The sequence below is a fragment of the Apium graveolens genome, chromosome 8 (assembly GCF_009905375.1).
Source record: "Apium graveolens cultivar Ventura chromosome 8, ASM990537v1, whole genome shotgun sequence".
NCBI classification, from domain to species: Eukaryota; Viridiplantae; Streptophyta; class Magnoliopsida; order Apiales; family Apiaceae; genus Apium; species Apium graveolens.
In genome coordinates this window covers 264,920,857-264,937,796 of record NC_133654.1, presented here as the reverse complement: position 1 = coordinate 264,937,796, position 16,940 = coordinate 264,920,857, and the positions used below count along the sequence as shown (strand labels likewise).

Genomic DNA, 16,940 nt, shown 5'->3' with positions numbered 1-16,940 from the left:
TATTAAATAGGATTGAAATAGAAGTTGTTAGTAATTATAATATTTTATTAAATAAAATTGACCGTTATATATTAAATGTTTGTTGTCAGGAAATGGTAAATCCTTTTGTGATTGAAAATGTAACATCAAGGAGTTTCTTAAGTATCATTTTAAAAATTATTTAAAGTTTCAGTGTTACTCAAATACTTAAAATATTTAATTTCTCATTATTGGATGTGTGGGCAAACTACTTTGACTAATCTATTTATTATAATTATTTATTATAATAGACGAAATATTAAAATTTTGGTAGTCGGTCGGTCAGTACTTGCTGAAATTATTTATCTACCCTTACCTATTTATTTTAATTCTAATGATGTTGGTGAGTCAATTTTAATTTTAATTGATATTAAAGTCAGCTTACTCCACCAATTTAAATTCTACTTTATATCTAACTCTATATCACTATAATTGATATTAAAGTCAACTTCTTCTACCAATTTAAATTAATTTCTTCTACCAATTTTAATTCTATTATATCGAGTTTTATATTATTCTAATTGACATTTTTGGCTAAAATAAGTTTAAACAAATTAAATGCAATTAATTGGCTTTGGTTGATAAATGGGCCTCGGGCTAAAACGTAATAATAAATACTACCGATCTGGCTATAAAATTATTATATTGAACTAGGATAAACAAAATAATATATATTATTCTTCAAGAAAAAAATATATTATACAATTGATCAAAACACACCCAAAATTAAAATTAAAATACAATACAACTAATTAAAAAAATAATATATAATAATTATGTGGACTAAAACAAAATTATCATATAGATATGGACTTAAAAAACCTATATAATATTAAAAAACATGTATGATCCGTGCATGGCACGGGTTTTAAGTTAGTATAACTAATACTTCAAGCATCAGTAAAAGTTATCATCCGCTCTAAATTACTATAATTATGTTATTGTTATTATATCCTGTCTAAATTATTAGTTAATAAAATATTTATTTCATTTGAATCCATTTCAGTTATTAATCAATCAACCAAAGTATCAAATTGTTTGTGTTTCAAAGTTAAAGAGACAGCTAAACATAGGTAATAATAAATAGTTATTAGTGCGAAGTTTTTTTTTCCTTTTTTGGCAGATTACTAAATTCGACTGAATAAAAAATCGGTTGAATTTAGCTTCGTCTGCTCCTTAATTCGATCGTAAATGATCGAATTTACCCACGTCCCTTAAATTTGACCAAATACGATAAAATTTAGTGACGTGTTACAAACTAATATAGAATATATTATATAGAGAGCATTACAAGAACAAAATTACTAAGAGAATAGAGAAGATTTTTCATTTCATATATCAATCACATATCTTACAATGGTTTATATAGGGCTAGAGTTTGTAGGTTACAAGTAGCATGAAAAGCCAAAGGGTGTAAAATGAAAAGCCAAAGGGTGTGAGAATTAATGGGGTAAGTTGTAAGGTTAAAAGTCATTCAAATATATAACACTCCCCCTTGAATGACTCGTATAAACAACATGCCTCATTAAAACCTTACTAGGAAAAACCCTGTGGGAAAAACCCTAGTGAAGGAAAAAGAGTACATGTGTTACACGTGTAATAAAGAGTGCATTATATCTCCCCCTCATTTTAACACGACTATGAAAATCAGCATAGATCTCGAAATTTACGCATCCCAATCTTGTGTACCAGCTTCTCGAAGGAAGATGTAGGAAGTGCTTTTGTGAACAAGTCTGCTGGATTTTCACATGATCGAATCTGACAAACATCAATTTCCCCCCTTTGTTGAAGTTCATAGGTAAAGAAGAACTTTGGATCGATGTGCTTTGTCCTATCACCTTTAATGTAACCTTCTTGAGTCTGAGTTATGTATGCTTCATTATCTTCAAATAAAATAGTAGGGCTTCCTTTATTGACTAACAGACCGCATGATTCTCGAATATGATGGACCAAAGACCTTAGCCAAACACATTCTCGTCTAGATTCATGTAGCGCCAATAACTCAGCATGATTCGAAGAAGTTGCTGCAAGAGTCTGCTTTGTAGACCGCCAAGATATTGCGGTATCACCATATGTGAATACATAACCTGTTTGTGATCTTCCTTTGTATGGATCAGACCGATATCCTGCATCTGCATAGCCAACTAATTCCACTTTTGAGTCTTTAGAATAAAATAAACCCATATCCATTGTTCCTCGAAGATATCTAAATATTTGTTTCACACCAGTCCAATGTCTTCGAGTTGGAGCAGAACTATGTCTTGCAAAAAGGTTGACAGAAAATGTAATATCAGGACGTGTACAATTGGCAAGATACATTAGTGCACCAATGGCACTAAGATATGGTACTTCAGGACCAAGAAGTTCTTCTCCCTTTTCTCTTGGGCGGAATGGATCCTTATTCTTTTCTAATGATCGTACAACCATGGGTGTACTCACAGGATATGCCTTATCCATAATAAACCGTTTAAGAATCTTTTCAATATACGAAGACTGGTGGACAAAGATTCCAGTAGATAAATGTTCAACTTGAAAACCAAGGCAGAGTTTTGTTTTACCCAAGTCCTTCATTTCAAACTCCTTTTTCAAATATTCAATCGTCTCATTAAGTTCATCTGGGGTTCCAATGATGTTTAAATCATCAACATATACTGCAATGATAGTAAACCCCAATTTTGTCCTTTTAATAAAAACACATGGACATATTACATTATTGGTATATCCATCTTTCAAAAGATATTCACTGAGACGATTGTACCACATACGACCCGACTGTTTCAATCCGTATAATGATCTCTGTAATTTAATTGAGTAAATCTCTCGGGGTCTTGAACTATATGCTTCAGGCATTTTTAACCCATCAGGGATTTTCATGTAAATGTCACTATCGAGTGATCCATACTAGTAGGCAGTTACAACATCCATTAAATTCATTCGGAGCCCTTCTAGAATTGATAAACTTATTAAAAATCTGAATGTTGTTGCATCCATTACCGGGGAATAAGTTTCTTCGTAATCGATTCCCGGTCTTTATGAGAAACCTTGAGCAACAAGGCGTGCCTTGTATCTCACAATTTCATTTTTCTCATTTCTTTTACGCACAAATACCCATCTATATCCGACGGGTTTTATACCTGCAGGTGTTTGGACAATAGGTCCAAAAACTTGGCATTTTTCAAGTGATTTCAGTTCAGCTTCAATAGCTTCTTTCCATTTTGGCCAATCATTTCTTCTTTTACATTCATAGATCGATCTAGGTTCATGATCCTCGATTTCCTCAGAAATGTCAAGTGCAGCTGCATATGAAAATATATCATCCATGACAATTTCTTTTCTATTCCACCTCTTTCCTGAAATGACATAATTTATCGAGATCTCTTCATTGTCAACAATTTCAGGTGTTTGATCATCTTTGGAAGACGTTTCTTCAGTGATCATCAATTCTACGATGTCATTTGATGTTCCAGCTTTATTATCAAGTCTCCTTGTTTTTCTTGGAGTTTTATCCTTGGATCCAATAGGTCTTCCACGCTTCTGGCGTGCTTTAGACTCATTTGCTAGCATGATTTTATTATCTTCTTCAGGAAGTTTAATCTTACAAGGAACATTAACAGCTGGTATATGTGACTTTGTCACATTTTTGACATCAGTAAATGCATCAGGCAATCTATTTGCGACTTCTTGTAGGTGGATAATCTTTTGAACTTCAAGTTCACATTGATTTGTACGAGGATCATAATGAGACAGGGACACTGCATTCCACAAAATTTCTTGCTTTTCTTTTTCAAATTTTGTCTTATCTCCCCCTAATGCAGGAAAAATTGTCTCATCAAATTGACAATCGGCAAATCTTGCCGTGAATAAATCACCAGTCTTGGGCTCCAAATATTTAATAATTGAGGGAGAATCAAATCCAATATATACCCCTAATCTTCTTTGGGGTCCCATTTTTGTTCGTTGGGGAGGGGATATTGGAACATAAACAGCACACCCAAAAATTTTCAAGTGAGAGATATTTGGTTCTTGACCATTTACCAGTTGCAGTGGGGAATATTTATGATAAGAAGTCGGTCTTAACCGAACTAAAGAAGCCGCATGTAATATTGCATGTCCCCAGGCAGTAGTTGGTAAATTTGTTCTCATAAGTAATGGTCTCGCAATTAGTTGTAGCCTTTTAATGAAAGACTCGGCAAGACCATTTTGAGTGTGTGTGTGGGCAACAGAATGCTCCACTTCAATCCCAATAGACATACAATAATCTTTAAAAGATTGGGATGTAAATTCTCCTGCATTGTCCAATCGTATTTTCTTTATATTATAATCAGGAAATTGTGCTCGTAATCGAATTATTTGAGCAAGGAGTCGTGCAAAAGCAACATTACGAGTGCACAATAAACTAACATGTGACCATCTTGTTGATCCATCAATGAGTACCATAAAGTACTGAAATGGCCCACTAGATGGGGTAATTGGTCCACATATATCTCCTTGAATTCGCTCCAAAAATTTTGGGCATTCGATTGCAATTTTCACAAGGGATGGTTTTGTTATCAATTTTCCTTCAAAACAAGCAACACATGAAAAATCTTTGGACAATGGAACAATTTTGTTTTTGAGTGGATGTCCATTTGAATTTTCAATAATTCTTCGCATCATTGTTGAACCCGGATGGCCTAAACGATCATGCCATATAATAAAATTTGTCGGGTCAACAGATCTTGTATTAATAGTCATGTGTGACTCAACTGGATTTATGAAAGTATAATATAATCCAGAATTATATGATGGGAGTTTTTCTATCACATGTTTCCTCCCTGAGATAGTAGTCGTGATACACAAATATTCACTTTCAAGTTCATTTGTTGTCTCAATATGATAGCCATTGTGGCGTATATCTTTAAAACTCAAAAGATTTCTTTTTGATCGGGTGGAGAATAGTGCATTTTCAATCAACAAACATGTACCATTAGGTAGCACTATACTTGCTCTTCCGGAGCCTTCAATTATATTTGATGCACCCGATATTGTATTTACATTAGCTTTGGCTAATGTTAGATGCGAAAAATATTTTTGATCTTTTAAAATTGTATGTGTGGTTGCACTATCTGCCAAACAAAAAGATTCCTCATCTTTTATAGCACATGATGAGAGGTTGCTGGCCATATTTCTTCACGAAAAATAAAATAAAATTAGAAGTAGAGGTAAAACATCTCAAGTACTTCATTAAAGAAAATTACATAAGCAACTGATAAGGATGATTATCATAGTTCAAAAATTAAGTACTAACAATCCAAAATAAATAAGGAAAACGTTCAACAAGCAAGTAAGGCCTTTCTTAATTATTCTTAGGCTCATCACCACCAAATTTAGGCATATTCACATCGACATCTTCAAAGAAATCACCAACTTCCATGTGAGTAAAGGCCGAAGGATCAACTTGGCCATCACTTCCAAGATGTGCTTCAAGATGAGCAATCCCCAAAGGATCATTCTGTTCGGTGAAATTAGTTTCAACATTTTTCAAAGATGCTTGATATAGGTCAGCAAAATGCTTGGAGGTACGACATGTACTTCTCCAATGACCTTTCATTCCACAACGGCTACAAGTACTTTCACCCTTTTTAACCATCGTACTTCCCTCGGGTTTCTCCTCATTTGTTTTCTGTTTTTGATAGTAAGGCTTCCTTTTAAAGTGGGGGCGATTTTGTTGATTTCGGCCTCGACCACGCCAAAATCCATGACCACGGGCACGCCCACGTCCACGTCCATATCCATGCCCACGTCCACGTCCAAATGATTTATTATCTCTATATTCATTATTAGTCACCGCATTCACTTCAGGGAATGGTGTTGAGCCAGTGGGACGTGCTTGATGATTTTTCAGCAAAAGTTCATTATTTTGTTCAGCAAGAAGCAACACAGAAATAAGCTCAGAATATTTCGTGAATCCACGTTCACGATATTGTTGTTGCAAGAGCATATTATTGGCATGGAAAGTGGAATATGTTTTCTCCAACATATCTTTATCGGTGATATTCTCACCACATAATTTCAATTGAGATGTAATTTTGAACATGGCAGAGTTATACTCGCTCACACTTTTATAATCTTGCAATCGCAAGTGTAGCCAATCATAGCGAGCTTTAGGAAGTATCACCGTTTTCTGGTGATCATATCTTTCTTTGAGATCTTTCCAAAGAGTTGATGGATCTTTAATAGTCAGATATTCAGTTTTCAAGCCTTCATCAAGGTGATGGCGAAGAAATATCATGGCCTTTGCCTTGTCTTGTTCAGAGGTCTTATTTCCCTCTTTTATGGTGTCACCGAGACCCATTGCACTAAGATGGATTTCAGCATCAAGAATCCATGTCAAATAATTTTTGCCGGTGACATCAAGTGCGTTAAACTCAAGTTTCGTAAGATTCGACATTTTCACTAAAAATAAACAAAACTCGAATCAACATCAATATTTATGCACATAAATATAATGCAATGCGATAATTTTTTATGACAAGATAACAAATAATTTGCGAAAGAAACAGATTATCACTTATCAAATATACTCACTTAAACAAATATAATATATTACACATAATGATGCATTTAATCAACAAGTTTAATAGAACATGATTTTAGTTAAGTCTCAGAGACTAAAATATATGCTATTCATTGATAACAACCCATCTTAGTTAACATGACAATTATTAACACGCATGCACAAGTAAAACAAATATAAATTACTGCTACATCAACTCTTAGTCACGGAAATAGATTATAAAAGCTGCAGGAGACAAGGCATAGCCTAGCTTTTAGTTTTTAACTATTCGTGCAAAGTGCAAATCTCCCTAAATTTGTACAACATTCAGATTATAGCATAAAAATATCAAGCCACTTAAGTAATTTGCAAGGGATAACATAAGAACTAATACAAATAATTCATGAAGCAGAAAACAAGTGAAGTGATTTTAATTTTACTTACGCAAATGTTCAACTAAGCAGGCATGAAAATCAGGTCAAGCAATTAGCATAAATGATTAGTACAGAATATTATACAGGCATCCACTTATATATTTAACCACCCGCAAAGTGTAATACGTGAACATGACAAATATGAACTAAAAGAATAGACTAGCATGTTATGGATCTAGTTTTACTAACATGCAATCATGCCTGCGGTAATATATTCATTTAACAATTAAAACATGGGCATACCTTTTGTAGAGACAGGAAGTAATGATCACCCAGCTAGTACTAGTACTTGTGTTGACAAGAAACTCGTGTAAACTCGTAAACCAACTTCTCCTTCTGGTGCACCCACAGATCTTATTAGCTTTCGTGCTGATAACGTGTTACAAACTAATATAGAATATATTATATAGAGAGCATTACAAGAACAAAATTACTAAGAGAATAGAGAAGATTTTTCATTTCATATATCAATCACATATCTTACAATGGTTTATATAGGGCTAGAGTTTGTAGGTTACAAGTAGCATGAAAAGCCAAAGGGTGTAAAATGAAAAGCCAAAGGGTGTGAGAATTAATGGGATAAGTTGTAAGGTTAAAAGTCATTCAAATATATAACATGTCATTTTTAATTGATCGGTCGAAAATGGCCTGACTTAAGAAACGTCGCATTGACATGGCATAATAAATGTTACAAGACGATGAAATATGGATCGAGCAGTACACAGTTGCTTGCTCAATTATAAGATACGGTTTACGGAACATTAAAATAAAGTGCCTTGAGGTACAACTTGTTTAGATATTTTTAACAAATTCGCATTATGATCAAGATAACAAGACAACTTCCATTCTTCCCGTTTAGTTCGGTGGCCTTAACGGATCACATTTTACACATATATCACCATGAATCCACCGTAATGTTTTAAGATTTTATATCTATTGATGTTAAGCTATGTTTTGAAATTTGAAGCATAATAAATTTGCTATTTTGGTTGATTGATCAATAATTGAACCGCGTTCAATTGTATAAATATTTATTATCTAATAATTAAGGCAAGATTATTATAATAACAACAACAATATAGACATTAACAATATTTTATAAGCATTATTTAACTTTATAATCAAAAAACCTAGCCTCCTCAACAAAAATCAGGGGCTTCCGTCGGTTTATACGGTGGAAAGCCCCAAATCTGTTGATTTGTTTTATTTCTTTTGTTTCTTTCAATAATCTTTCTTTGCAGGTAAGAATTTTTACCTATTTAGTTTGTTTTTAGATCTAATTGTCAGAATTTGGATTTTCTTTCATTTTGAATTTAAGCGGAACATATTGGATTTGAGGGTGAAATGATTATCTCTTTTTAAGTTTCATTTTTTCAGATCTGAATTTTTTATTTAGATTTTCAGTTTATTTTCTCTCCTTGATGAGAGTGTGTTTGTTTCTCTCCTTTATTGTGAGTGCTGGATCTGATTTAGTGATGAAGGTTTATATTGGGTTACATTTATGGTCGATAGCTCAAACGCGTTGGGATTGTGATGATACAGGTACATGTAAATATATCTTCTTCAACATATCACTTGATGCTCTCTGCACGAAGACTTGCATGAAGACCGGCGATTTGATCCATTTTATATTTGTTCGACTCGATCATTTGTGTAGATGTCGTATGACTTTTTATTATTGAATTAAATCTATTGTTTTTCAAAAAAAAACAATACTTTATGCGGTTATAACAATGAATATGTGACATTTAAGTCGAGATTAAATAATAAAAAATAAATTATCCTTCACATTATAATTTAGTAATTATATAAAAAAACTCGTCCGCCCGTGTTGATTCAGTTGGTTAAAGTGTGAATAACTATACTCTTGGTCGTACAAGTTCAAGTTCACGGGAGGAAAATTTATGATTACCTCCTGAGCCAGCTTAAATGCGGATTATCTCGGTTCACATGATTTGTAGGTTATTGTGTGTGGTAGCGGCTGCGGGTAATCTATGATAAAAGAAAAAAAAAATCGAGGACTTTAAAAAAAAAATCAATTATTTAATAATTTGGACCGAATAATATAAATAAGAACATTAATTTTTACACCGTCTTCGAGTCTTAAAAAAAGAACAGTCTCCAGAACTTGATTTTATATTAAAAAAATTTAAGTAACAAGTTTCTCTTCCACATAATATGATTAAAAATTTTAAATAACAAATTTCTCTTCCATGTGATATGATCGTTTTACTTCCTTTACATATATGCACACTAAAATGCGTGCATATATATATAAACGATCATTTTAGTACCTTTATATATATGCACTCGATACATAAATCCGTAGTTCTATTATTGTAATAGTTTACTCCGACATCCATAATGATTAAAAAAAATATGATGATAATTTTGCTGCAAATAATGATCAAAAGTACTTAAGAAACACTTCAATGATAATAAATAAACTATCTAAGAAAGGCTTCGATGATAATAAGTAAATTTTAAGTTATAACATGGCAACAATTACATTTACAAGTAATAGTCATCAGTCATGTATTTAATATTACAATGCATGAAGATTGAGCTTCTGCCAACCAGAGAATGAGACCAAGCAATTCTTATATAAAGCTACAACAATCATTTTGTAGATGTTCTTTAACATGGCTAATGCATTAACACGAGTTGCTTGCTCATCTATAAGATACAGATTACGGAACATATAAAATAAAGTGCCCTGAGGTACAACTTATTTATATATTTTTGACAATTTCGCATTAAGATCAATGTAACAAAACAACCTCCATTCTTCCATTTCGTTCCATGGCCTTATCAGATCACATTATACACCTCCTCTACCTGTGAAGAAGTCCTTTGCTCATTTAACTATTAAAATCCTCCAGCTGAAATGCTATATTAAATTTGATATACAATGATGACTGCGGTCGAGCCAGGAGTGAAGCAGTGAGCTTAAGGGAAATAACTGATTTGCAAAATATAAATTATAAAAAGAATATATATAAATAATAGCATCAATGATTATCACACCCCGGAACTCTTCTGGATGATTAGCCATCCTGATGCACAACTCTAGCTACCTCTCAATCAAGCTTCACATTTGAATAGAGAAGTGTATCCCTCGTAATCGGCATATACAAAAGAAAGTAAGTCTGCAAAATGACAAACACCACATTATGAGATTAGGTCCTTACAATTAATTGTTCAAACAGGTAGATATATGCTCGGTCTATAAGATCATGCCAAATGACCACAAGATTGATTAATATATATATATATATATGTATATATATAGATATAGATAGATAGAGGTACATTTTTTTCACATATTAGACCTGTGCATTTTCAGAATTATGAATAGAATCAGAAGCCTGGTGATATATGTAAAGTACTTCATATAACCAATCAATCCTAGTTCCAGAATTACAACATAAAAGATCCAAGTAAAATCATGCTAAATAAATCTTACAGCCGCGAGTCGCCTAAAATTTTGAAAATAATAATGTTTCTCGTTTGTAGTAAGATCCATATTACTGTTGATGTTTCCTTTTATCAAAAGAAGTACATTGCAGTAGGATTATATAGGAAAAAGTTGCATTATTCTAAGTTTTGACAAACAAATTTAGCAGAATATAATGTTCAGACTTCAGACTCTCTATTTAACAAAATATTACAGCTACAAAAATTTAGTACTCGTCTTCAATACGAAACTCACCCCTAAGAGAGTTAATATTAAAAGAATAATTCCGGTTCGAAACTTACCCCTAGGAGAGTGGATACTAAAAGAATAATTCCAGTTAGCCATGCAAGGGTTCGTCTGACAAGCAGCACTTCTGCAATTATTAGTGCGCCTGGTCCGCTATTTTTCTCCTCTAGTATACGTGGTGCTGGATGTGAAGTGAACTTCAAGTTTAATATTAAATCTTCTTCTGAAGAATGCGAATCCTTGAAAAAGACGAGTCCAACAATTTGACCTGGTAAGGAAGCATACATGAAATTCTCTCTTTAATAAAAACAACTACTTTCTTTAATAAAAACAAGCTAGTGACCAACACTTATCGTCCGATTACAAGATTGCACAGGATAAAAATTACTTGTGCTAGGACTGCTAGCCATGAGATGAATAAGTAATTATTAGTTAATATTACAGACATGTAATAAATATTTAAATATTTTTGTAATGATTTCTGGCACTGAAAATTTCATCTAATATGCCAACTAAGAAAATTCCATTTTATGCACTGACATAATAATCATTCTTCATTGAAGTGGACATAATAGACCAGACATTTTAATGAGAAGAATGAATTGTAAACAAAACACACACTCAAACCTACCTTTGTGCGCTGTCTGCAAGGAATCAAATATCTTGGACACTGTGGTAGCTACTAACTCCATTCCTTGCTGAGCAACACCATCTATTCCATACTGTTCTTGCAAAACCTGGAAATACACCACAGAACCATGATAAAGGCCAACTCATACAAAGCAACAACTCTAAAATCAGATCTTGCGTAGAATAAGGAAAAATCCAAAAGAGAGCAAACGTAAATGGAAGGAAAATGGGTAAAGACATCTGATGACAACATTTGGGTGAGAAGGGGCAAAGAACTTTGTGGAGAAAAACACCTAACTTCTAAAGTTTACATTATCTAGATGATCCCACGACACTGTCAGACACTAGATTATTCTGATCAAATGGAAAAAATCAATTTCAACACTTGGATTGAACAACTCAGTGCAATACTGCAATGTAGGAAATTTTGCAGTTGTAAAGTAACCAAAGAACAAAAGACCTTATAGAACCACGCAACAGTTTGTCAACGACTTACTATATTATTCAATTTTATTTTCTTTCACATTTCCTGTTAGTATGGCACTACAAAATTAGAGACCGCGAAAAAACTTGTCTTTTCAGGAAAGACAACCATATTCACTACTCATCCACAGTAGTGGTTACATTACTAGCACCCAAACTTGCTGGGACACTATGGACATAAAATTAAAAAAAAAATAGATAGTACTACCTTAATTCCATTAAAACGTCCTGTCAGTAACTCCGACGGGTTATGCGTATTTCCAGATAAATCTAGATGTAATTGAATTGCCCTTTGAATATTGCGGATAAGGGAGAGAAGACTTTCAATGAATTCTCTGTCTGCATTCTGCACATTAGAGAGGGGGAAGCAAAATGAAACAAAGATATAATTCTCATTGAACCCCTTCAAAAAACAAATATAGATATAATAAAAAAAATTATATTTCGCGAAAACCTTTGACATATCAAGCTTCAATTCGACACCACCCTTCAAGGGGATACTCAACTTGCCACTAAATCTTGTTAAGGAACTAGAAACATATGATCCTCCCAGCAACAAAGCCTGAGTCATGGACAAATCACATCTCATTATATAAACAGATAATGTTGAAGCGCCTATAAGCCAGAAATGCTATATATGAATATAATATTAGTCATTACTCACAAAATCATTTAGCTCCTTGTCGCTGAAACCTGTATCTAAACTAGATGTCGAGAGTTCATCTAATGAGACAACAGATAACTCATCCCGATCTGCAAGTACATATTACTTACCATCCTCTCAGATAAATGTTAATCACAATTATACGACAATGACAAGCTCCCAGGAACCAGATGCACATACTTATAAAAACCATGTACCTGGAAGATGAATATCAACTTCATTTTTATCATAAATTACCCCGCTTCTCAAAGCATTATTGAATAAATCATTATCAGAATCTGAGACATATCCTGCATGTATCAATAATACATGTTATTTCACAACCACAAAACCTATATGACTACATCTATAATTTTATCATACAATTGAGGACTGTGTTAGTAACCTTCAGCCCCTGTGACCTCAAGTAGGAATACAGCACGAGGTCTATCAAATGGATTCGGCATAAGCACCTCATTTAGCTGCATAAAGAATAGCACAAATATCTTACGCCAGAAAAAAAGAAGAATACTATTCATAGAGACCTAAAGTTAAAAGTTCCAACCTTAAAAGAGCTGTCTGCTGAGAGAAAAGGTGAAGGTGCAAAACCTAACAACACGGACATAGCAGCACCAACATCCATGAGTGACATTAGATCTGTCTGCATAATCACGAGTCCTTAAATAGTGCAAAATAATTTATTTCTTTAAAATTAAATATGGAAAATTCTGACTTGAAAAAAGATCTGTAAAGATGAAAGCAATTTCATCTATAGTTCTTCCTAAAACAATTCGGGAATAATAATTAGCCAGTGGAAACTGATGTCAAGGGAATACGCAGCAAAATGATGATGTACTAAACTGTTTTAACTAGAAAGTTAAAACACTTTAGTACAAACCAAATATGTTCACATAAGGAGTAAAAGTTTCTTTCAGATCTTTAATTTACATACTTTACATTAATCAAGTTCTTAATTTCATAGTGCAACAGCAATTACATCCTTTAATTGAAATAATTTCACGATAGTAGGCATCTGCCCCTTCCCAAAAAAGAAAAATAGATGATGTAAACAAGAACCATTTTGTTTTGAAAAGTAATCCCAGTGTAGTTCAGAGTCAGACAGATGCCCTAGTAGGGACACATGCCTGGATTTAGGTTCTACGTGTTGTTTGCTATACAAACAGATTTTTTGCTACTGGGACATAAGAAGCTAGTATGAGGTGAACCACACTATTAACCTAAAAAATCCGTATAAATCCAATAAACTTTCGTCCTGTGGCTTTTTACTTCAACGAAACTGCTAACAATAAACACACAATCTTTACACTTACAGTAGTTATCAATAAACACCAATAACTGTCTCAACTTTATACTATAAAAAATGGAATGCGAGGAATCCTGAATGCTAAGAGGCCAGAAATAGTTCTGGCTACAAAAGCCCAAACAATGACACTGTCATAAAAGCTTAGTACTGTTACATAAAATAAATATAGTGATAATGACAAAATAACAGTTGGCCAAAAAATCCATGTATGGCATCGTCACCATGTCATCAACATGTAGGATATCGTTGCCATGTCATCAACAATTACTATGAGCTTCAATACTAGGAAGTCAACAAGGAAAAGCGAATCATTAGCATTTCTATATTGTGCATTATGCCGAATAGACGGAGAGCTGCTCAAACTTGTAAATAGCAATACTCGATAACCTTAATTTTATTATTTACTATAGTGTGAACTTTCCAAAATTTTAAGCACAATCTACTGAAAGAGCTTATACTATATATGATCACTTTCTCCCACATGTTTCGAAAGTTTATACTTTAATCACCAATTAACATCTATTATCGGTCGTAACAGATTATAACATTACTAATACCAAGCTCTTCAAAATTATACTCTAAATAGCATTCAGCACGTGACGATAACAACATTTACCAATAACAAGCTCGTATAAATTGCAACAAGTATTACAAACACATTTAATTTATTAACAGTTAATTTTACAGTGGTAAATTAAGTAAAATATTTACCTTAGACGATGATGAATGAGAGCGAATATATGGATGAGATGGACTATCAAGGAAGAACACTGATCCACCGCCATCAGCCTATACACAAATTTTCATATAAATATTAAATATATAAATGTTCAAAATCATAACTAAAAGATCTAAATTACAATCACAAACTAAGAGAGAGATAGAGCAGAGGGAGAGGGAGAGAGAGAGGGAGAGAGAGAGAGAGAGAGAGAGAGAGAGAGAGAGAGAGAGAGAGAACCTTGGCGTGAAGGGAGAGAAGTGAGGAGATGAGTAAGAGAGAGAAAGCTAAACAACTCGGAGAATCCATTTTGATGAGTGAGGATGGTTGTGTATGATCTCCGTTTGTTTTTGTACTTTGTTTGGTTTGGGGAAGAATGGGGTGAGATTCAACTGATTGATGAATTTCAAAACGACGTCGGCTGACGCGAGATATTTTAGACGGGAAGATAAATACAAAACATGATTGATAAATGCACTAAATTTTTACTCCGTGCATTAATAAGTAACTAGTTTATAGCCCACGATCTCAAAAATTATTTAATAAAATAAATAAATATATTTATAATTCAAATCGAATAATATAATTATAAAAGATTAAATTATCTATTATAATAAATGTATTACATCTACATATTATGATAAATTTATTTAAAAACTACTTTATACATTACATATGTTATTTTTATGTTATATATTTTATGAGATTATTTCTATAAATAGATCTATTAAAATTTAAACATTACTTCAAATTTGTATTAAAAACTTACCATAAGTATCACAATTCATATTTAAAATTATATTGCAAAGTTTCTATAATTAAAATGGGTCATAATAAGTACATGGATCATGGATCTTTTATAAACTTAATATGGATACCAAACCTAAAAATAGATAGTCCACTGGGTCAAATTAAAGTTAAAAATCATATCCGAACCAAAATATGGATACCAAACCTTAGCAAAGGTTATCCAGCAATTTATAATATATAGATTACAAGTTTAACCTTTACTATTTTGTACAAATGAAAATTTTTAAATGCAATAAATAATCAATTTAATATTCAAACTCTCTTTTTCACTTTTTCAAATAAAATGATTGAAAAAATTATTTTCCTCATTAAACGAACATACTTAATAAATTAATCGGTATTATCTTAAATTGTTTTGTATATCCTTCTTAAGTGTCGATCTGTGTATGTATTAATTTTTAAGAATCTTTAATTTTTTATCAATTCAGAAAGATTTCAAATTTCTCCGATACTTTTTAATGTTTCTTGGTTAATCATGTGAAATAGATTAAAAAATTCATAACAAAATTTCAATTGATTCAAAAACAATTTTGCAATTACAATTTTTTAATTGATCATTAAGTTATTAATACAATTTTTGTTATAAAATAATATGACATGTGTACATAATTTATTGATAATTAGACCATCTCTCATCCAATTTAAAAATTATACTTTTACTAAAATGATCTATACAAGAATTTGTCTACATAAAAATAATCTGAATATATTCGAGTTGAGTTTAACAATAATGTAAATTTAATATTATTTAGGCGTTAAAGTGTGATGAATTAGATATTATCTTTGTTTTGAGTTCTCATTTAATAATAAAAAATAACACAATTAAATGTTTACTCTGAAATAAATATTTTATAATTGAACCAAATTAAAAATATATATCATTGAAAAGTATATTTAATATACTTCAATAAATAATTATTGATTTTTGTAAATAATATAAGAATAGTGGTTAATCATTCGTAAAAAATTGTTAATTTTACCATTAAAAAGAAATATGATAATTAAAAGGGATAAAAAAGGACGAAGAAAATACACTTCAAAAAAGTACGAGAAAAGCATATAAATCGAAACACATAAAAAAAGTACTCCCTCCGTCCTTTTTTAGTTGTAACATTTCGATTTTTATCAGTAAATTTTGATTTACAAAAAAAAAATACAAATAATATTTCTAATTATTTAATCAAACTATATTAAATACATGCAAAAAATCAAAACGTCATATAAAAAACAAAAATGTTCATTTGCAATTAAAGAATTTTATCTTCCCAAGGTAGTTCAATCATTTCTTACACAATTTCTCTGTTTATGTAAGTATATATTTTTGCTTTCTATAAATAATTTTTTCTATAATTTTATTCCGATTATAAACATAGTTTACTAAGTTTTTTGACCTTACTTTTATATGTTCACTTTTATTGTACAATAATTATTATTATTTGAATTAAGTATACATATTTTTTAATTCAAGAATAGTATTTCCATATTTTTTCAAGTAATGGTATTACATTAAATTACATTTTAACAATTATTTTATCAAAAATATTAGTTAATAAGACAATTTCGATTAACAAATCGATTTAATTTGATTAGTTTTGGTTGACAGAAGATTACAAGATTTGTTCTGATTACCGGGCTATTTAAT

The 16,940-nt window shown here is 31.7% G+C and overlaps 2 protein-coding genes across 3 annotated transcripts; both read right to left on the bottom strand.

Moving 5' to 3' along the window:
• Positions 1-5,353: 5,353 nt before the first annotated feature.
• Positions 5,354-6,448, bottom strand: LOC141680922 (uncharacterized). The gene has a single exon (XM_074487008.1). The coding sequence runs from the start codon at positions 6,446-6,448 to the stop codon at positions 5,354-5,356; it is 1,095 nt and encodes a 364-aa protein (XP_074343109.1).
• A 3,006-nt stretch (positions 6,449-9,454) lies between these two features.
• LOC141678278 (uncharacterized) lies at positions 9,455-14,912 on the bottom strand. 2 transcript variants are annotated; one of them, XR_012557677.1, is made up of 12 exons: positions 14,729-14,912; positions 14,482-14,559; positions 13,012-13,107; positions 12,853-12,928; positions 12,665-12,757; positions 12,468-12,556; positions 12,258-12,365; positions 12,012-12,149; positions 11,322-11,427; positions 10,747-10,958; positions 10,015-10,136; positions 9,455-9,825 (listed from the first exon to the last, which is right to left on the bottom strand). XR_012557677.1 is itself a non-coding variant. In XM_074484556.1 (11 exons), exons 1-11 carry the CDS (start codon positions 14,795-14,797, stop codon positions 10,068-10,070), a joined length of 1,134 nt encoding a protein of 377 aa, XP_074340657.1. In that variant the 5' UTR covers positions 14,798-14,911; the 3' UTR covers positions 9,455-10,067. The 2 variants fall into 2 exon arrangements, 1 of the variants encoding a protein (XP_074340657.1); XM_074484556.1 differs by having other exon boundaries at positions 9,455-10,136; positions 14,729-14,911.
• Positions 14,913-16,940: the final 2,028 nt, after the last annotated feature.